The sequence below is a fragment of the Myxine glutinosa genome, chromosome 6 (genome assembly GCF_964187855.1).
Source record: "Myxine glutinosa chromosome 6, kmMyxGlut1.1, whole genome shotgun sequence".
Classification (NCBI taxonomy): Eukaryota; Metazoa; Chordata; class Myxini; order Myxiniformes; family Myxinidae; genus Myxine; species Myxine glutinosa.
Genome location: NC_136266.1, coordinates 162,644,995 through 162,667,608, shown reverse-complemented (window position 1 = coordinate 162,667,608; position 22,614 = coordinate 162,644,995). Strand labels below are relative to the sequence as shown.

The 22,614-nt window shown below is 41.2% G+C and overlaps 2 protein-coding genes across 3 annotated transcripts in view; one reads left to right on the top strand and one right to left on the bottom strand.

The window, feature by feature from the left end:
• LOC144892693 (protein FAM200C-like) overlaps window positions 1-22,614 on the top strand; it is a 1,175,895-nt gene that overhangs the window by 189,394 nt on the left and 963,887 nt on the right. The window lies entirely within an intron of this gene.
• The window catches only part of LOC137428956 (uncharacterized), a 107,521-nt gene continuing 98,154 nt past the window's right edge, over window positions 13,248-22,614 (bottom strand). For both annotated transcript variants that reach the window (XM_078780829.1, XM_078780830.1), the window contains 3 exons: window positions 18,678-18,708; window positions 17,917-17,979; window positions 13,248-15,023 (listed from right to left, as the gene is read on the bottom strand). In XM_078780829.1, coding sequence (XP_078636955.1) covers window positions 14,958-15,023; window positions 17,917-17,979; window positions 18,678-18,708 — 160 coding nt within the window. In that variant the 3' untranslated portion in view covers window positions 13,248-14,957. The remainder of the gene's footprint in view (window positions 15,024-17,916; window positions 17,980-18,677; window positions 18,709-22,614) is intronic.

Below are 22,614 nucleotides of genomic sequence, written 5' to 3'. Positions count from 1 at the left end.
CTCATGCGCGTCTTCTCTCAGAACTCAAACTTGCTCACAAGCGCCTCTCCCACCAGAACTTGCAAGCTCACCACTCTACAGAACTGCGGTGGGAGCTTCGTGCAACGGGTTATATGGCCAACCCCCTTAGCTCTCTCGAATGTTCTAACCACGCCTTGTGCCGCAGTGCCGCAGCCACTCCCTTCGAGCCCGGATTGGCGGCTCGCGGTTGCCATCAGCTTCTCCTCCGCCCTCCTTCGGTCTTGCCTCAATTTGCCAGGCCTGCCTCGTGTTAATTTGCGCCAAAAAGCCAAAGGTGGCATAAGGCGTCATAAGGCAAGAAAGGACCTAACTCTCATTATGTTACTGAAAGCAAAACTAACACAGGAAAAGGACTATGCTTACACATACTAAGAAATAACTGAACTATCGCGGGGCTATGTGTTGTAGTGTGACTAAACTATGAGGGGGAAATTAACCTTTATTGTACAAACTCAAAACCGCAACACGACCCCTCTCCCTCGTCAGACTCGTCCCCGTGTCGAACCCAACAAAATGGAATGACCGGTTTTGAGAATGATCTGCAAAATTAACTTTACATTTACATGTGACATATAGGTGTGCATTCCTCTAACATTTACTCTAACCCGTGGGTGCTACAGTTTTAAAACACTAAATATGTCCCTCCTATTGCGTTGAGTAGCTATCTAACAGAATCACGCCCACAACTAACCGAACCCAGAATTTGTCAAACTAAACACACAGCCGGTGGGCAGCATTTTATATTTACAAGCACAAAAAACTTAATTTATTCACAATTCTATGACCCAGGACCTATCCTTTTTGGAAAGAAGATTGGAGGGGAGAGAAAGCACAGCAAAATCACAAACACACTCAAACATTCATAACACTTGCTGCTTGCTTCTTGGATCTTGCTTCTTGCTTCTTCTGTGTGCCTATCAAACCCGCTAGCCCCCGGACCAGCATACAGGCCATTCCTGATCTTCAGGGCTATCTACCTTACAAATCTTCTCGTCCCTAGCACATAATAATAAAAATACACAATAAATGCGTTTATTGTATTTCTTTGTCAAGCAGGGCCAACCTCATGTGGTCCGACTGCGTGACATTACTGCCACTCAAAACAAGTGGTCCGAAGATGCAAGGTGATGCTGCAGAGAGGTGCTGCACAGCAGAGGTGCAAGGCCACAAAACTTGTGGTCCATGATTGTAATAATGTGCAGCAAAGTGTTTGTGGCAGCAAAGTGCTACACAGGTGCAGCAAAGTTACAACAAAAGGATATGGCAGCAAATTGCTCTGCAATTCGGCTGCACAGATGTAGCAAAGTGCAGCAGGGGTGCTGCACAGGTCGATGGTGCTGCACAGTTACACCTCCAAAATGGTCCTGGGGTGGGGGGTGTCGTGGAAGTGTAGTGAGACTCAAGACTCCAATGATGTCACAGGTTTACAAAAGATCACAACTTTATTAACTGGTTGTTCACTTCATTCCAATACTAATGACTACCGTTAACTCAATGGACCAGATAACTCTTATCCGCATAGTCCCTTTTTCTCAGCCGATATTCCTCCGCAACGCCGTACTCGTTCATCCCATCGGGCAGGACTTCTGATGGCAAGTGGTCCTTGACTCCAAGTCTCTTCTGTTTATATGGGCAAGCTTCAGTTAATCCTCTGTGCGCTGAAATCGTAATCCCTTCTCTGCTGCTTCTAATCCGTTCTCCGCAAACGTTACTCGGTCGCCTCACTGGCACCAGCTCGCTCCCCTCCTGCTGCGAGTTCCATTTACCAAACAATAGGGGGGTGCTCCAGCCTGGGGCTGTGACCAGGTGGACAAGAGATTACCATGTTCGTGCACATTCCTGACATGAAATCGTCTATCTGCTTCGTTACTAGTCCCAATCAATGAGTTACATTTCCACAATTCCCTCATCTTTTTTGTTTTTGTTTATATTAACCATTAATCTAAACATCAATATAAGTAAACAATCAATCACTGCAAGTAAACATCAATACAAGTATAAGTAAATAATCAATATCTACAAGTAAATATCAATACAAGTATAAGTAAATAATCATAACTTTGGTAATCAAATTCCCTTAAGCATACACCGTCATCCTGCAAGAATCACAAAACATTTCGTTGGTCATTGACTCCTTCCATATTGTTCAATCTATTGCGTTTGCATCACAAATATCTTTTCAAAACAACACTTCACCATCACCAAGATACAACAATTTCACTTCATTTTCAAGTTTTGTAAAGCATCTGCACCATCTGGCAAAAACGTTTGCCTCCACACAAATGTTGACTTTGTTTGAAAGGAAGGGCTGATCACTTGTGTTTGAATCCAGGTATGAAACATTTTCTCCTAATGTCTTCATAGCTCCTGCACTACTTTGTGTAGGATTTCGCTGTTGTGGTAACATTGCGGAGTCATAGACTGACCCTGCTCTCCATGTAGCATTCTTGCCACTTTTTGCTGTAAACCATAGTAATTCCTGAACAAGGCCTTCACCCAGTTGTAGTCGACTTGCCTCCTCCCTCATTGTGAGTGGGCAGCAAGTATTGGTGTGACGTTGATTGGCCAGCAAGATGTGGAACAGGGATGCCGGATGCATCCACAATGATGTTGGGACCATGGTGTTCAGGTCATCCATGGTCCATACCAGGAGTGGCCCGCAGAATCGTGCACAGCTGTTGTGAAAAGGCACAGCCATTGGTTTGCAGCTCCATGCTGGCTCCCCGGAAGTTGGTGAAGTAATAACATATGTCCCCGCATTTCACAGAGGTTGCAGGTAAAATGTCGTTGTCCTGCAACTTCTGATGTGGTGAATGTTCGAAGCCTTCGAACAAGAGTAAGTGATCGCCTTTCTTTCATATGTTGCAGTGTGATCCAGGCAAATGGTCACATAAATTTCCTTGGTGAAGGTAAGCATTCATCTCCAAGTTACACGGGAGAATGTCTTCATCATTCTTTGAGAAAGAGGGTGTATGCCACGATTAACTTCATTTTTTTAGCCACAAATTTTCTTTCTCGAACTTCTTCCCAATTCTGTTAGCACTCCCTTCAAAATGTGATCTCGTCTTATCCTTATGCTCAGTCACATCTGAATCTGCTTTCCACACACACTGAATCAGATAGGGTACATCTTACCATGAAATCAGCATAATCATGTATATCTTCCGACAGTTTCACATTCAACAATTTGTTGTTTTCCCTTACAACATTCAAAAAGTTATATTCATTTATTTGCGTCACACAAATAATATTCAATCAGGTATGTATTTTTCTACGAAACTAAGAATAGCATCCACAATTGCTTTCAGGTTAATATAGTTCAAAAATTAACTTGTGCAGGTATTTTAGCACTACTCTAAGAAAATAAATTGTATATGATTACAATCACACACAGGAATATCTAATTCCCAACAACAATTTTCCCAAACCAACAAATTAAGCATAATGTATTATTACCATAATTCCTCTCCACTTTTTCTTTTTCCTTTTTTTTTTTTTTTCCTAACAGTGTGTCACTCGTGGTGATATGAGTTCACTGATATTGTAATTGACACAACTCATAACATTGTCGTTATGCCATTATCTTAATTCTACTGTATTCATTTGCAACATCACTTGATTTAATCTTTTAATCTCAGTATTTATGTCGCCATAAAAGTCTTCCTTTTCTGGTTCCACATTTCTTTCCTCATTTGTCACTTCATGCGTTATCATCGTGTTGTTGGTTACCTTATTCAAACACACCGTCACTAAGGCTTTCAAGCAAGCCACCACGAAAACAATTGCCAATATAACTACTAAACCAACAAACAAATATTGGAGTATCTTAGCTACCACCCCTCCAAATGTGTTTCCCAACCATGCAAAGGCACCCCCTTTTATATAATCGTGGTATCTTGCTCCCTCTTGTCCCACCTGTAGCCATCTGTAAAACATGTGAGCTACCCCTTGTATATGTTCATACCTATAACATAATTATATGTCAATGACATTCAACATTGTATACCAAACTAACAAGCTTCCTAAAAGGTAAATAAAGAAAATCCCTTAATATGTAACATAAATCAGATTATTTGTCTTACCCTGATCCCCCTATCTCCCGGGGTCGAACTAAATCCCCTCATCATGAGTGTAGTTGTGATACATTATCCCTCATGTTGCGCTAATATCAGTAGATAATGGTATGTCATGTAGGCAAATAAATGTCACTATCTTCCCTAATTCAAGTAGGAATATTAAATGTTGAAATTGTAATGTTTATCAATGCAAGGGGTGTTAAAATGTAATTCAAATGAATGTATATCACGACTATCATTTATCCGCCACTGAATGTTCTGCTGGGCTGCTAGGTGCAGCCTCATTTTCTGTGGGATCGTCCACCTTAGCCCCATGTGCTTGCTTGCAATGAGAGGCATGAATCCAACTTTCTATTTTGGGTCCATATTTGTTTCTATTCTTATCAATCTCCTATGGTTTATCAATTCGTTCCAAGATACCGCAACCAAAGGTTTTAACCAAGGCTCTACCAAACTATTTCCAATGTGAACAAAAAATGCCAGTGAAACAATGATTCGAGGAATTAACTTCAAGGGGTCAATAAATTTATTCTATAACCAGATCTAATTTTCCCATCCAATAGTTTGCCTTGCCACATGTCATATTATAACACTTTAATAAACCTTCGAAAAATGTTTCCCATCTCAACAAATTTCCTTTTTTACAAATAGCCATGTGTAACTTACGTATTTAACTACAATTTCCTCTCAATTTGTTTGGCCTAACTGGCCGCAAAAGTGGCTGCCAGCATGCAGTACCGTTTTTTATCTACCAAGGAAGTGCTCGTCCACACAAGACCTCTACCAAAATGTTGTTTGTAAAAACAAATCTGGGATTTCTGATTACATGGATGCACACTCTCAGGACATTTTCAGGCTGCTGTTAACAATCCACTACGATAAATTAATTCCTTTACCCACAATCAAATAATTAGTACAAATTGAGGATATTATCCCTATCACATTCTTTTATAGATTCATTATGTTGGATCTAATTTTTTCCAATAATTTTCCACTGCTATAAGGAAGAACAATAGCTCTCATAAGTCTTAGTAATATCATACTTACTTTGCCCAGCATCGAATAATTTATTTACTATCCTTTCTCATCTGTTAACCAGTGACTTTGTTTGAACTCCAGAACTGAAAACCCACAATAGTTCAAACCAGCAAAATTTTCTTTACTATTTTCCCATATCATCTATGCCTAAAACACATCCATACATACAGCACAATTTATATGCTGATAAAATTCAAGTTTCTATCTATAAAAATCCATGAGCAGAGTACTCTGGGAAGTCAGTGTAAGACCTCTCCAAAATTTGGCTAATTTTGTACTCCCACATTTTTATGAAGCTCATATCCATAAATAGCTTTGATTCTCATATAAATTCGATCACAATGGAATCCCAAGATTACTCCCAATTTTTACTATTAATGAATAGCTGCTCATAACTCAGCAAATCAAATCTTTATTCTCCATCTCCCTTGACAAAAGTGATAATTTTCATAATCAAATTATATTTCTATTTTTTTTATTTTACGAATTCCCTCCATATGCGATCCCATCCCCATGGAACTATCTATTTTCCAGAGAAGGCACACTGTCGGTGTCAACAATCTTGTAAGATTGATACACAAAAACACTAACATTGACACACAAAATACCCACACACACATGCATTATGCGTATTTGTTTGCGTTGGAACCCTTATTTACAGATCCGGATGGGTGTCAACTTTATTTCAATTTCTCAAAATTTGTCCTTCAATTTTATAAGCGCTAATACACAAATGGACCAAAAAGTTTATTCTTAGAAAACCCCTATGACGTCACATTGACATTACCCTTTCAGTTCCCACAATAATTTATCCAAATTTGACTACCCACCCATTTGTATGTCAGTCGACCACTGACCTATCAATCGTGTGGAACAATAGTCCGAAATTCCCACCTGATCATGATGTGACTCTTGTCACTTGGTTTGCCAAAAAAATTGCAAAGCCATTGTTCCAAACTTTGTAAATTTAAAATTTTGTGCCCAACATAAAAGATCCAATTTCGGCATTTGATCAATTCATTATCAATTTGCTTACAAGCAAAAGAAAAATGAATAATTCTTGCTCCGAAAACTTTTCAGACCCAAGAATCATCGACAGTTATTCATGTTTGTCCAGTAATCTAATTTGTTGAGGCCAATCGTCATTTGGGATTTGTCGCAATGAAGGCCTAATTATTGTCTGAGGTATCGGTCAGCACTGGTACCCTTGATCTTGGTTTACCCTATGAACTTGTCTTCCTTTTGGTATACGGACATCCTCTTTTCCAATGACCCATCCGTCCACACTTGAAACACCGGTTTCTGTCGTTGCCTGGTCTGTGCACCTGTGCACTTGTATTGCTGGGCTGCATCTCTACATCCCTGAGTTGCCACTGCAATCTCTCGTTATCTCCTGAAACACGAAAAAATTATCTGTACCATCCTTTTTGGGGAGACAACTGGAAATCAGATGGGACAACTGTCACTTTCATTCCTAATTTCGAGGGCAGTTGTGCATTTGTCTCCTCCACTGTATCCTGTATCCTTTTTATTTTAAGTTCTAGATCCGTTATCCGTTCTTGCTGTTCCCGTTGTCTGGATTCACCATCCCAAAGATGGAATGCAAGCCAGTCTACCGTTAGATTCTGTCTCTTCCTGGCTTTCAATCTTTGTTCCAATCTTTCCAATCGACTTCGCTCAAATGTACCATCTCTTGGAAACTCCTCATCATGTCCCTTTGTTCACAAATACCAATTCTCGACCTGCCTTATAGCTTCGGCACCATAACGGTCGTACATATGATGTGTACAAGTACCTTTTTGTGGAATCTCTGGTTGTCCTTGTGTATTCTTGCAGGCTCCATTTCCCATTTTGCCTTTTATCAAAGTAGCATTGGATGTGTTGTAGTTTGTTCCTCTAAAGCTTCTCTCGTACCTCCAGGAAGGATCTCTCCACCTGTTCAAACGGTGATTTCCAGAGAATCTCTCTCACCTGTGGCTTTTGCACAATCCAATCTCACAGATCAGTATTTGCAGATGAGCCAGAGGGTCAGTATGAAATGGGTGAATCCTCAGGTGTCCGCTCTGTTGAAGGGGAAATCACACAATGGTAACCGCACATATATATCTATATATAACTCACCACCTTGCTCAATTTTCCAAGGTTGTCTTCACATTGATAATATCTCACAAAGATATCAAAGCTTCTTTCTTGAGACCGCATTTTCATCAATCAAACAATCAATATATTCAATTCAATTTATTCAGTTAAATTTATTCAATTAAATTCAATTATTCAATTTCAATTAATTTATCAATATTCATCAATAAATCAAATTAATCCTTTTGGATGACTCCTTGCATAAGCCCTTTCCCCAATGATGTCAGGACAGGTCCATCCATTGACTGAGATCGAAGCTCATCGGTCGTCACCTCTGGTTCATACCTCATGTCAATTGATGAATCACCGTTCTGTCCTAGGGTCATATCTGACATATTTCCCCATTTTGCCTGGTCTCCACAAATTTTCTTTGCAACCACTAAAGGCAACTCATCCTTCATTCGTGAGACCGCCAAAATGGATGGCAGATATTAAAGTTCTTTGGGAAAAATATCTCATCATTTTTCTTTAATAGTACCCAAATCTCTTGGCAATATAAATTTCGTAAAACTCCTGAAATAAGACTGTAAAATTCCTTCAATCATGCTAAATTTTGAAACTCCATCGCTTGTAACACCCAATTTATCCCATAGGGCTTGAAAGTTCTTTCCCAAGTTCATGCAATCATTCTGCATTTGAACCCTATGATATCATTCATAATAATCATCATGATTTTATAGTCATGGTCCTATCATAATCATCTATTTAAAACGAACATTTCCTTTATCACCACAGCTATGTGGTATAATCAACAATAGAATAAAACTGTACATAGCAACAGGCTACCTCATGGCCACTTAGTATACCTATTGACAATAAGTCATAACAATATCGAATAATCATTGAACAATTAAAATCGCTTCCACTGCTCCAGCCGCAGCATTCGTCATTTTGTCTGCTCATCCGCGTGACCAAACGAAATAAAGGGAGCTCAACCATTACACAGCGCTTTTAATGGCGCATGCCATAGGAACTCAACGCAATTTCGACTTGGCCAGAAAAACGAGCAAATTTTGCAGGATGTTAACTGGAATTAGCCGTGAAAATATATACAAAATACACAAAAATACACACCCACAAAAATAAACAACAAAACCCAAACAAACCCAAGGTCGACCATCTTACACAGTAAATTACATCATTTCAGCATCGTATTGATTGCTGAAATATTACAGGGTTTATACACACCTTAAAAGAGGTATGCGTGGTGTTGCCCCCTCCCACGTTTATTCCAGGGTTTATACACACCTTAAAAGAGGTATGCGTGGTGTTGCCCCCTCCCACTTTTAATTCCTCATTAAATTCCTCATTAAATTACTCATTAAATTACTCATTAAATTACTCATTAAATTACTCATTAAATTACTCATTAAATTAACTCTTCAAATTAAAAGAAGGACTTCTACACCTGTCTCTCCTGAGGGTAGACACACACTTGTTAAGAGCTTTGTGAAACGAAATTTTGAGAAACTCCTAACGCCAGTAAATTCCAGAATTTTTTGGGATTAATTTTACAATCTTTATTTTATTTAAATTAAATTAAATACTTGAACACTGTTGAACACAAATTGCCGTTCTTGTTCCTGCCAATAACCTACGGTTTAGCAGTGCTTGGACATGTTAAATAGGGTGGTGAATGAGGGTGATGTGGAAGACTTAACATCTGGAATTTTTCTTTTTAACAATCTTTAACTTCATTATTATATTTAAATTGAAGTATACATTCCATGACGTAACATGTTCTATGAACTCTCGAGATGGTTCTCAATCTCATTTCCCTGCAAAAGATTGAAGCTTTATTTGTTCACAGGTGATGTCTTTCCTGTAAATGTGCATGGCAGACAACACAACGATTCATCTGTCACAGAAGATTTAAAATGTGCTTCTGCAAAGGAAGATTCAGATGATATTCACATGACAAACGGAAGTGCTTCCTGTTTTGCAACTGGTGAGTGGAAACGTAAAAAAATCACTTACAATCTTTTGTGTTGAGAAAATAAATAATTTTCGGAAATGTGTTAAATATTTTACATTTTGATTTTGACAAAAATAAAATGTTGTATTCTTTGTTTTTGTAGAACAAACAAGAAGTAATATGGGACAAATAAGGTCCAGTCTCAGCTTGACAGTGAGGAAGAAGCCTTTTTTGAAGAAACGAGATCAAGACTCACTTTCTATAAAATACAAGTTCATGTCTGGGCCTCGCAACACCATGAATAATGTTAAATTAAACAAACACAAAAAGGTTAGAGAAAGGCGAATACGTTACAAGTGTAATGTGTGCAGAATGGATTTTGCTTCAAAGAGTAACATCAAAATACACATGAGGATCCACACTGGAAAACGACCCCACAAGTGCTCTGTCTGTGATAAAGGTTTCTCTCAAAAAGGCCATTTGAAATTACATATGATGATCCATACAGGAGAGCGACCTTACAAATGCTCGATATGTGATAAAGGTTTCCCTCGAAAAGGCGATTTGAAATCACATATGATGATCTATACAGGAGAGCGACCGCACAAATGCTCGATATGTGAAAAAGGTTTCTCTCAAAAAGGCAATTTGAAATTACATATGAGGATCCATACAGGAGAGCGACCTTACAAATGCTCCATATGTGATAAAGGTTTCTCTCGAAAAGGCTATTTGAAATTACATATGAAGAACCATACAGGAGAGCGACCACACAAATGCTCGATATGTGATAAAGGTTTCTTGACAAAAAGCAACTTGAAATTACATATGAAGATCCATGCAGGAGAGCGACCTCACAAATGCTCGATATGTGATAAAGGTTTCTTTGAAAGCAGCAATTTGAAATTACATATGATGATCCATACAGGAGAGCGACCACACAAATGCTCGATATGTGATAAAGGTTTCTTTGAAAGCAGCAATTTGAAATTACATATGATGATCCATACAGGAGAGCGACCACACAAATGCTCGATATGTGATAAAGGTTTCCCTCGAAAAGGCAATTTAAAATCACATATGAGGATCCATACAGGAGAGCAACCTCACAAATGCTCCATATGTGATAAAGGTTTCTCTCAAAAAGGCAATTTGAAATTACATATGAGGATCCATACAGGAGAGCAACCCTACAAATGTTCCATATGTGATAAAGGTTTCTCTCATCGCAGCAGTTTGAAAAGGCATATGAGTATCCATACAGGAGAGCGACCTTACAAATGCTCAACAACAACAACAACATGCATTTTAAGGCCATTTTCCCTGCTAGAGTGGGGGTTAGCCTTGCGGGCCCCATGACAATCTTCTCCATTTTGCCCTATTTTCTGCATCTCCCCTTGTTAACCCCCTTGCCCGCATTTCTTCTTCCACCACCTTTAGCCAAGTCTTTAACTGTCTTCCCCGTCCTCTACTTCCTTCTACATTCATTTCCATCACTCTTCTCAACCAGTCACTTTCATCCTTCCTCAACACATGACCAAACCATCTCAACCTGTTCCTCTTCACAGCATCAATCACAGGCTCTATTCCCATCATCTTTCGCAATTCATCATTTGTCTTCCTCTCTCTCAACGATACTCCACACATCCACTGAACTATTCGCATTTCCACCCTTTCCAGCCTTCGTTGCTGCTCTATGTTCATTACCCATGTCTCGCTCCCATAAATCATAACACTTCTCACACATGCAGCATACACCTTTCCCTTCAGCTTCAACGACACACCCCTCCTCGTCAGCACGCCACTCAGTTCCCGAAACTTCTTCCATGCACATCTCACTCTAGCAACCGTTGCCGAGTCTGATCCACCTTCTCCATTCAGCATGTCTCCTAGGTAGCAAAATGTTTTCACATCTTCCAGCTTCACGCCGTCTCCAAGATCCAACTCAACATTTCCTCCATCTGCAGCTCCCTCTGTGTACACCTTACACTTGAATGTAGCTGCCACACTGGTTAATGACCCTCTCAAACCACTACACGTTTGATGAACCCACTCAGCGCACATTGTACGTTGAATGGAGTTCACTCCGACACCCTTCCTGCACACAGCACACGGCCACTTCCCAGTTCTTTCCACCTCACCACATGCTTTACCACTTTCCATCACCTTCGTTTTTCCGATATTCACCTTCAGACCTTTGTCTCCATACATTCCTTCCACTTGTTCATCTTCTCCTTCAGTCCATCCTTCATTTATATTTGACACATAATTTTCATAATTCTTCCACAACTTTTCGGCTCTTCATCTTTATATTTTTCAGCTCACTCTGTCCACCTGTAGACTTCCCGAAAAAAAAAATTGCATGCATGTCGGAAGAAAGTGTTTCATGTTGGCATTTTAAATATGAAATAGGCAAAGCCTAGAAACGAACGAAAACCTTTGGATTTACCCTTGAGAACCCTCTAGAATTAAACACGATGAGTTAGAAAGGTTCTTCTTCAATTTTGACGGGCGGATGGACAGATGGATGGAAGGACATCGCCAAATATTGAAGCGACTTCACCACTTAAAAATCATCATCATCAATCCATAAGTTCAGCAATCCATGAGGATCGTGGGACATACAACGTCCTGGCAAAAATCGGCAGAGCATCCCAGATTTCATAGGGAGATTGGCAGGTGATGCATAGATAGCTGCACTCAACCAACTTCAACTACATAATCCGCAAGGTCTACTTCACTATCTGGGCACAGAGCCTTTCAAGATCGTCGTGCATACATTATGAATCGATTAACACCTGGTGAGTATTAGCTTGGGTACAATTTGTTCATATTTATCGTCTCAAACTTCCAGTTTTCATATCAAAATAAGATGCGATTACTCAGAACATGACCAGGGCACCCACCTCGGCCTGTGAATAATTACCCTGAACGCACGAAGTGAAAAGCAGGGTTAGACATTCGGGTGCGTACGTGTGGCGAACGTGTGTGTTTGCATTTTTAAAATCCGTTTTCTCGGCAATCGTTGGTCCGATTGACACGAAATTTTACCAAAGAAGCGCATCCGCCTGTATAATTTTTTTTATTCATAATTATGATGTCATAGGTCACGTCGTACGAACACCATCTTGGAAAATCGTTGCACCTCTATATCCCCGAAACCGCCAATGCGAAAAATTCAAACATGGCTCATTGTAAACAATTCCGCATGGGGAATAAGTGTTAACGATGATGTCATTGGTGCCTTAATTATGACGTCATAATTCGACAGGGACACCATAGTCTGATCACTCTGAAATTTCTTGAGCGTTATCTACACAACAATTACATTAGAGAATATAAATTTATGATGTCATCAGTTACGTGGTCTGACAGCCATATTGGATCAAAGGAAAAACACTTGAAAAACAGAAGAGTTGGGTTGCACTAAGTTGACTGCGCAGGGTAAGTATTCTATGAATACCATCTGGTTTAAACATTCAAATAACCTACCAGCAATCTCTTCGACACATGCTACATCTTTCCTATTCCCTCTCTTCTGTTCTTCTCTGGGCCTTATGTTGCTCATATTCCTCTATGGGGATGTCTATCACCCTCCTTTTCCCTCCAAAGCCTTTGACAGTCTGTAAACCTAGTCCCCTTTGTCATCTCGCATTTCCATGAGCCGAGACCGTATTATCTCGACAGCTTTATTTATAATGTAGCATCATGGTCACCTCTTATCTGTCTCGTTGAGTTTGATCCGCAATGGAATTGTGTCGAAAGGAAATTTACCTTGTTGAATTTATCAGCAAGCAGTGCTGTATGATGTCCATTATCATCCAACTTGCACCTGCTTGATGCAGAACTACCCATGGTATATCCAATGCAAACCTAAGGCTTTGGCCGATATCCTGGGTTTAACACAAGGGTGATTATCCATTGTGATGAGGTCCTACCTTAGCATCCTTGTGAATATTTTTTGAATGGTGATCCTCTAATGGAAAATCAGATGAGAATCTTACACAGATTCACAATCTTCTGAACAGGTGTTGGGTCATTGTGAGAGAGCAAGAAGCTAAGAAAAAAAAAAACTTTATTTCAAAACAATTCAACAAATCAGATTCTGAGTACAAAGGTTAATTCAATGGTTTGAGTATCTTGATCAATGAAAAATACAACAATTAAAAGTAGTTAAAAATTTTTTCTTAATAAAACGTACATACAAAAGTTGTTGCAATACTGTATAACATTTCCACGAAATTAACCTTCCTATTTCATCATTACGTGGTGTTAGGGGTTAATTGTGAACGGACAGACATGTTTCTTTGCGAGAGAGTTTAAGTGTGGATTTGAATCCACAGGGAAACAAATTCATGAACAAACAAGTAGCAATTGCTATCCTGCCATTTCCCAGCCTTATAAAACCTAGGCCTTCAGTGGATATCTCCCTTTTTGTTATGGCTCATTCAGGAGCAAGGCAGAACTGGCAGTCGGGCCAACATCAAGGAAATTAATGAACAACAAGCGTTACGCCTCGGTCCCCAGTCGGTGAAGTGATGTGAGGTGACAAAGTGGAAGACGCAAGGCGGCCATCTTGAATTTTAACGTGGCGACCCAATTTTCAATAGCGTTCTCCCTTATGCGTAGATCCACCCACACACCAGATTAGAAGTTAGTAGTTCGTTTATTTTTCAAGATATTTCGCTTAAAAGGTTCAGACATATATATGTTGGCGGCCATCTTGGATTTTGACGTGGCAACCCAATTTTCAATAGCGTTCTCCCTTATGTGTAGATACACCCACACACCAGATTAGAAGTTAGTAGTTCGTTTATTTTTCAAGATATTTCGCTTACAAGGTTCAGACATATATATGGTGGCGGCCATCTTGGATTTTGACGTGGCGACCCAATTTTCAATAGCGTTCTTCCTTATGCCTAGATACACCCACACACCAGATTAGAAGTTAGTAGTTCGTTTATTTTTCAAGATATTTTGCTCACAAGGTTCAGACATATATATGGTGGCGGCCATCTTGGATTTTGACGTGGCGACCCAATTTTCAAGAGCGTTCTTCCTTATGCGTAGATACACCCACACACCAGATTAGACTTTGGTACTTCGCTTATTTTAAGATATTCTGCTCACAAGGTTCAGACATACATGGCGTCAGACATACATGGCGGCGGCCATCTTTGATTTTGACATGGGTTGCACCCACATACCAAATTAGAAATCGGTCCTTCGCTTACGCACGCACGCACGGACCCACACACGGACGGAGGGGAAAATCATAGTCCCCCTTTCGTTCCGCGGTGCGACGGGGGACAAAAAAAGAGGAGGGGAGGAAACGCTGAAACTTGCAAGTAAAATGGTTGATGAAGGAAAGGTTAATGGGGGTAATAAAGGTCATAGGTCAGAAGTTGGGATGAAAATAGATGGTGTGGTGCAATGCATGCTTGAAGTCCTGGAGGGAAGAGTGAGACAGAACAGCCTCTGGAATAATGTTCCATAAACCGGAGAAGCAAGGAACTCGCCGGGCTAAGCTCTCCTTAGTTTCTGAGATCGTACAGGAAGCCTCGATTCTCAGCAGAGGAGTCGCAGCACAAACTGTTAATCCAAAGTAAATGCAAATAAATCATGCGGGAAACCTATGTGCATCGAAGAGCACCGAACCTATTCCGTATATTGTGCAAAATGTGAAGCAGGATGTTGTTAAGAGATCTTGAGAGATGCTGAATGAAGGTTCAACGACATCATTTATTCCTTGATCCTTGGAGACTCCGTCAGGCTAATGTTGGCTTTTTGGAACAAATCTCTGCATATTCAGTGGGCTCTTCCGATTTTGAAACCTTTGAGAAAGAAAACATTATGAGATTGAAATTCAACTTGTATTTACTTTAAAATTAAATTAACTTTTGACTTTATGAGTAGAGCCCAACCCTACTCCTTGTGCTGCTACATGTATCCCTGTTACTTCTACTTTGTTGGACAGACCCCTGTACATCCAAATTTAATAATAAAATTATATGGAAGTCTTGCAAAAGCTTGAGGATAATATCACTAATATTACTTGTGTCTGAGGCACATGATCACATGGTTTGAGAATCTAAAATTACTGGCAGAACGTGTGCACCCTGCAGTAACCTGGGAGAAGCATCGCCAATAAAGGAAAGGGCAGAGGGTGCCAGGCCAAAACGGAGGTGATACAATATAGAGAGGCGACCAACCTGTCTGCGATGAGAAAGTAACAGGCCTAGACACTCATCTTTGTAATGGGAGATCATAATGATTTAAGCATAATGATTTTAAAACAGCTGTTCACCACCATCTCTTATCTTCCCCTATCCAAAACCTTGATCTTTTCTACCCCCGTTAATTCACCCCCGATCCACTTTTTTGAAATACCGACTTCTTTCCTGGAAGTCCGAGCAGTGTCCATGTGTTTTTGTTTTTTTTAATCTCTCCCACCCCCCCCCCCCCCCCTTTCCACGCCTCCTCCCCCCAAGCCATCTCCCTCCCACAGATCTCCCGATGTCTCTGCTCTCCATCTTGTTCTCCCACTCCTTTTATTATATGTTTTATGTTTTATGTGTCAGTTTGTCTTTTTTGTGATCGATGTTAGCTCTTACACAAGCCTCGACCTTGTATGAATGAATGAATGAATGATCGTTTTAAGGCCATTTTCCCCGCCAGAGCGGAGGTTAGCCTTGTGGGCCCCATGACAATCATGGTTCCCTGTTTGAGGCAATGTTTTTATGGCCGGATGCCCTTCCTGACGCCAACCCTTGGTCACGCTCTTTTGATGCGCAGGGATACGGTGTACCTATTCTAACACACCGGGATCATTCATCCCAGCAAGCTGGTACTCAATTTGCCGACCTCGGAAGGATGACAGGCTGAGTCAACCCCCCTGGCGTTAATTCAACGATCGACCGGGATTCGAACCGAGGATCCTGGGATCCCAAGCCGGCACCCTAACCGCTAAGCCAACACCAGGCACCAGGCACCAGGCAACACCAACGCAACACCAGGATCCCAAGCCTCGACCTTGTATTCAAAAAAAAAAGTACATTGCTTTCCATTCCACGAAGAAGGGCAAGGTGTGAGGGAGAGGTGCCATCACAAAAGGGAGAGCAGTACTCCATCAAGCTGTGAATAAAGGTATTGTAGGTTGTCAAAAGTTCAGATTGGACAAGGAAAAACTTCCACGAAGGAGGATGCCCAGTCGGTGGATGGCTTTGGACGCCATCAAGGAAATATATTCTGCCCAAGAAAGAGCGTGGCTGAAGGTGAGAGTGACTGAACTGCTTCAGGTGCTTTGTTTATGAAGTAGATGGGAGTGTTTACCAGATGGTCCTTTCGGGGAGACAAGGTGAGTGTGTGGGATTTGTCAGGGTTTTTTTTTTTTGTATACAGGATCGAGGCTCGTGAAAGAGCTAACATTTATCACACAAAAAAAATCAAACAGACACACAAAGCATTTAATAAGGGTAGCGGTAGACAAGATGGGGAGAGAAGGGGAAGCACACAAACACAACATTTGAGAGCAGGGACAAAGGGAGATCTGTGAGAGGGAGAGGGCTTGGGGTGGGGGGTGAAAGGAGGGGGGGTGGGAGAGGTAAAAAAAAAACACATGGAGACTGCAAGGAGTTCCAGGAAGGAAGTCGGTATTTCAAAAAAGTAGATCTGGGGTGAAATTAGCGGGGGTAGAAAAGATCAAGGTTTTGGATGGGGGAAGATAAGAGATGGTGGTGAACAGCTGTTTTAAAGATCTGGAGGGAGGAGTGGGATTGAAGGGAGTTCGGGAGTTTGCTCAACAGGTGGGAGAAAAGAGGAATGAAGGAGTGAAGGTGAGCAGAGAGCCGAGATTTCGGCAGTTTAACCATAAGACGATTGCAGGCAGATCTTGTGCGACCTGTAGGAATATTTGGGGGACAGAGCCCAGAGAGAGCTGGGGGAGCAAGGCCGGAGAGGAGTCGGTAGAAGATGGAAAGACCACCAACCTGCCTGCGGTGAGTGAGTGAAAGGCCCTCGGAGTTAGCTTCATCGCGGGAGATTCCAATGATTCCAAACGCTTTGGCTTTAACAGCGTGAACATATTCAACAGGTTTCAACAGGTTTCAACTTTGGTTTCAACTTTGGTTTCAACAGCGTGAACGTGAACATAGGGTTGAAAGACATATTCCAAGTGTTGGACCAGTTCTTGATTATATAAGGGTCTGCAGAGAGGATTCTCAAAGGTTCCTGCTTGCCTTTCTGAAATGACAGAAATGCCATGGTAGAGAATGAAATCATCAACAGAGATAAGCAGAATCTTCCAGGGAATCAAGAAATACCATTGCTGTTTATTTTGCAGATCATTCCCAGGAACTCACAACGATAAGTGTTGAGTTTCACATTTAATAATTCATTACTTGCCACGTCGTTGTTTTTTGCTGTCTGATTACACACATTAGCGTGCCACATGATGATTCAAAGAGATGTCATTTCTGTATTGTTAACACCACTTCCTCATCAGGATGACACAGTAATTGTCGATTGAACTTCCCCATGAATAATCCTGCTTTTGCCAGTGCACCAAATAAGACATCAAGGAACCCATCGCCCTCTTTGTCTATCACTCCCTGTACATATTTAATCCACAACAACATCCCACATTCAACAATACACTTTACTTTTTATTTTCCTTTTTTACATTTAAGATTGCATAAAAAAGTATTTCCAAAAATTTAAGTGGCGTACCACATTTGATGCTTCTTCAGATCCTCTTCCTCGAACATTCACTGCAGCATACGTCACTGAAAGCTGCATTCGAATTGAAAAGCAATGAAGGCAAAAAATCATAATGTCAAATCATCATAATTCATGGTATATATTGGATTTACTCTCATTCTTCTTGTGGAGTTGGTTGTTTGAATATTTCATAAGTAAGTGCCAAATTAGGAGTGGGATTGGAGACAGAAAATGGCGTGTGGTATTTACCCACATGACAATCACGTTGAGGGATCAATTGAACCGCCGACTGTGTGGAAATTGAATAAAGACGTTTTCACTATGGCTTTCATTAGCTGTTTCCAACTGATACAAACGTCAAAGGACTGAGTTCGGAGTTATGGATGTGGAACTATAAAAAAAAAAAAAAATGCAATAAAATCGAAATTGTCACCATAAAAATAAATAAATAAACTAGAACAACACTTTTCGACGTCACGACGTCGACTGATATGCCTCCGCCCACATTATTACATCATTATAATACTTGCACCAAGTTTGATTTAAATCCATTCAGCTGTTCTCAAGGTGTCACATGTTTTTTACCTGACATGACCTCTGACCTTTGGCCTTCGACCTCGGGACCTCAAAATCTAATCAGTTAATCTTTACATCATTATACATATCTGTACCAAGTTTGAATTAGATTCCTTTAGCCGTTCCCAAGTTATAGACCTATTCGGACTTTGACCTTTGTCGGCGGAGGCTTAATAAATAAATAAATAACTTACCTCATCACAATCCTCATTTCCATTGCACTTCCTGTGGAGTCAAAAGAATCATCAGAACAACGTTCTCAGCAATTCTAATACTCTCAATTTATCGTAAAATCTTCTCTCTTATCGAATATCATAAAATCCTGAACAGCAAAATAAGATACTTTAACTTCTAGAATTTGAAGTACTAGAATTTGAACTTCTAGAACTCCACTTTACGGTAGAGTACCCACCCTATGGGCTATCGTGTTCCAGGCATGCAGCATGTTCTTCTGACACATCCCATTATTTGGGTGGTGTATATGCAACTGATTGCTACCTCCATCGCTCCCAGAAAAAAAAATAATCAAGTTGCATACATAAAGAAAAAACATGTCGACTGCTTATGTGTATATACGATGCATTAGCTAAAGTACCCGGCGTTGCCTGGAGAAATTCAATGAAATATGTATTTAAATATTTTATTGCATGACAATCACAAAACACATTACTCGATTATTCCCGGGAAAAAACCCAGGCAGTGTATAAGCAACAAACTCACTTGAGTCTGAGTGTATAAGCAACAAACGCCTGAACATGGAAGTGTCATAAAACACCTGTGTAAAGGAATCGTTTTAATCATAAGAGCACGGGTAAACACTTTAATCATCATATGTATGTTGTTGACAAATCACTAAAAACCTCAACAAACAATCTTCACAAAACATATCACTCGATTGTGATACTGGTTCCTGTCGGGTCCGAATGAACAAACACACAAACAAAAAATTTTCTTCTTTACATATTAGATGGTGGTTACATAGCTTGGATAATTCCAATTGCCCGGGTACATAAGCTGACACCAGAGATCTGAGGCCTATACCTACAGTCGCCTTCACAAGGCTTGTGACGCCTATCACCCCCTACCGTTCGATATGCAATGATCCTTTTAACAGTCGCTTTGGGTGTTTTACACTGAAAGGAAAACCTATAAGGGAGAGCATGGCAATTGTGAATATGACACTTCCGAAGATGTGTTAGGCTTACCATAGCACCAAAGTGTGATTTTTTTTTTCAGGTTACAATTGTGGGTGGAGTCAGTCCGGCTGTCCAACCAATGGGTATGGAGTGGACATACATACAGTCATGTGAAAAAGTAAGTACACCCCATGTAAAGTTTTGACTTTTTCAACATATTTCAACATGCAGCTGTGGAAGTGTAACTCAGTGTAACTCATTGGTTGGAACTGGTAACGAACCAAGGTACGAGCAGGTGGTCGTAAGAATGTCAGGAATGCATCTCGCCCTGTCGAAGCTGGGAGTCCTGTTGTGTAGCTTTAGCACGACCCCGGGCTAACACACATTCCCAAGCCCGTACTATTGTCTTTCATCGGGATGCAAAGAGGATGAAGCAAATTCCCAGCAGGGAGGGGAGCGAGCTGGTGCCAGTGAGGCGACCGAGTAACGTTTGCGGAGAACGGATTAGAAGCAGCGGAGAAGGGATTACGATTTCAGCGCACAGAGGATTAACTGAAGTTTGCCGATATAAACAGAAGAGACTTTGAGTCAAGGCAGCACTCATCCTCAGAAGCCCTGCCCGACGGAATGAACGCGTACCACGAGTTCGGCGCTGCAGCCACGAAAGAGGGACTATGCGGATAGAGTTACCTGGTCCATTGAGTTAAACAGTATTATTTGGTATTGGAATGAAGTGAACAACCAGTTAATAAAGTTGTGATCTTTTGTAAACCTGTGACATCATTGGAGTCTTGAGTCTCACACCACTTCCCCGACAATCTGGAGGCACCGCTGGATTTCGAGTGGACGTCGCCAAGGTAAGCATGGCGTCTTGGGGAGGGTCCATTATGAAATACGAACTTGTGTTTAATTCTGAACATGGTGGAGGATGTGTGTGTGGGGCTTGCCGCGATATAGGTAATCCAAGGAGTGTAAACGTATTTTTGTCACGACCGTCCGAGGTAAAAGTCACGGATGGAACGTTTTAAATGATTCTATTATTCGTGTGCTTGCGAGGATGCGTACGGTATACGCTGGGTGTTAAGAGCCTTACTCTGGTCTGCAGGCAAATCGGCTCATGAAGTGCACCATGAGGCGATTTGTTTGCCGGTTCGGTAAGGTTCGGTAAGGTCCGTACACGTGTACAATCGTGTACACCCGTTTTAAATAAATAAATAAATTTTTTTTTTTTCAGTTTTCCCGCCATTTCTAAAACTCGTTTGATTACAATATAAATTAATGACAGACAACGCCATCTCATGCCGGTCCAGAATTATTGTGAAAGATGGCGATTGGATGAAAATGGCATACCGACACTCCCTCACTGGCCCTCATTGTCCCTCATTTCCTTTCCGGCTACCTGTCTCCTGCTCCCGCTCCTTCTCCCTCCCTCTAGTTCCCATTGGCGGACGCTTTGCGAGAAGCAAAGCGTTTGTGTGAAACCTCAACCTAAATATAAAAATTGATCTGCTTGGTGTTAGTTTAAGGGCTGTTCCAAATTTATCCTGATTATGAGAGATAATTACAGGAAATGTGTACTGTTCTTGTTTGGTGATTATGAGACATAGACAGACAGAGAGAGAGACAGCAAAAGACTTCCAAAGAAAGTTGGGGCTGGATTGCTTCAAGAGAAATGACATACTATTTATTATCTATCTATAATTCCAGTAATCTCTGTGTGTATGTGTGTGTGTATGTGTGTGTGTATGTGTGTGTGTATGTGTGTGTGTCTGTGTGTTTGTCTGTGACCGCTGTTTCTCGACAACCACGGGTCCGATATACTTGAAACTTGCCAGGTATATTGCTGGGGACCCGAGGATGTGCCTTTTCAAGGTTTCATATTAATCGGAGAAGTAGTTACCGAGCTATGGCGATTTATTTACCAAACTAATCACAGAACAGGTTGCGGGGTAGGCCAGCCAATCACAGAACACGTTGTTGCGTAGGCGTGGCCGATGTGAATTTGAGGCGTAGCGGGCGCCATTTGGAGGAGCTGGGAGGACTCAGTCGTGACAGAGTGAGCCTGAGTGAGTATATCAAGACAAGAACAAGATCTAGAAGGAGGTATGTACGGTGCGATTCATATAATATATTGTTTAGTTATCGTCGATGAGGAATTTGGGGTCGGAATGGGTGATCGGCCTGGGTGACTGGGTCTCGACTAGATGCTGGGCCGCACCAAGGAACGGGCACCCACGTACGGGCACGTCCTAGTCTATCTATAATTCCAGTAATCTCTGTGTGTCTGTGTGTTTGTCTGTGACCGCTGTTTCTCGACAACCACGGGTCCGATATACTTGAAACTTGCCAGGTATATTGCTGGGGACCCGAGGATGTGCCTTTTCAAGGTTTGAAATTAATCGGACAAGTGGTTCCCAAGGTATGGTCACCGTACTCGCAAGCCGTTCGCTTTGGCTTTGCGAATGGACCAAACCATTTCATGTAAATAGAGGGGGGGGGGGGGGTTCTACCGTACTCACAAGCCGTTCGCTTTGGCTTTGCGAATGGACCAAACCATTTCATGTAAATAGAGGGGGGGGGGGGGGTTCTGTGGTCGTTACTGCCACATGGTTTCAAAGTTTTTTTTTGTTGTTGTTTGCACGCATGTTTTTTTGCACCCACGTACGGGCACGCCCTAGTAATATAAAATCGCTATGAGATTGCTTGTCCCAGTAAAGGACATTAGCTTAAAGATGATATTCAGATAGACAGGGAGAGAACCACAGACAGAGAGAGAGAGATAGACAGACAGAGAGAGACAGACAGAGAGAGACAGAAAGTGAGAGAGAGACAGACAGAGAGAGATAGACAGAGAGAGACAAACAGACAGAGAGACAGACAGAGAGAGACAGACAGAGAGAGACAAACAGACAGACAGAGAGAGATAGACAGAGAGAGACAGAAAGTGAGAGAGAGACAGACAGAGAGAGATAGACAGAGAGAGACAAACAGACAG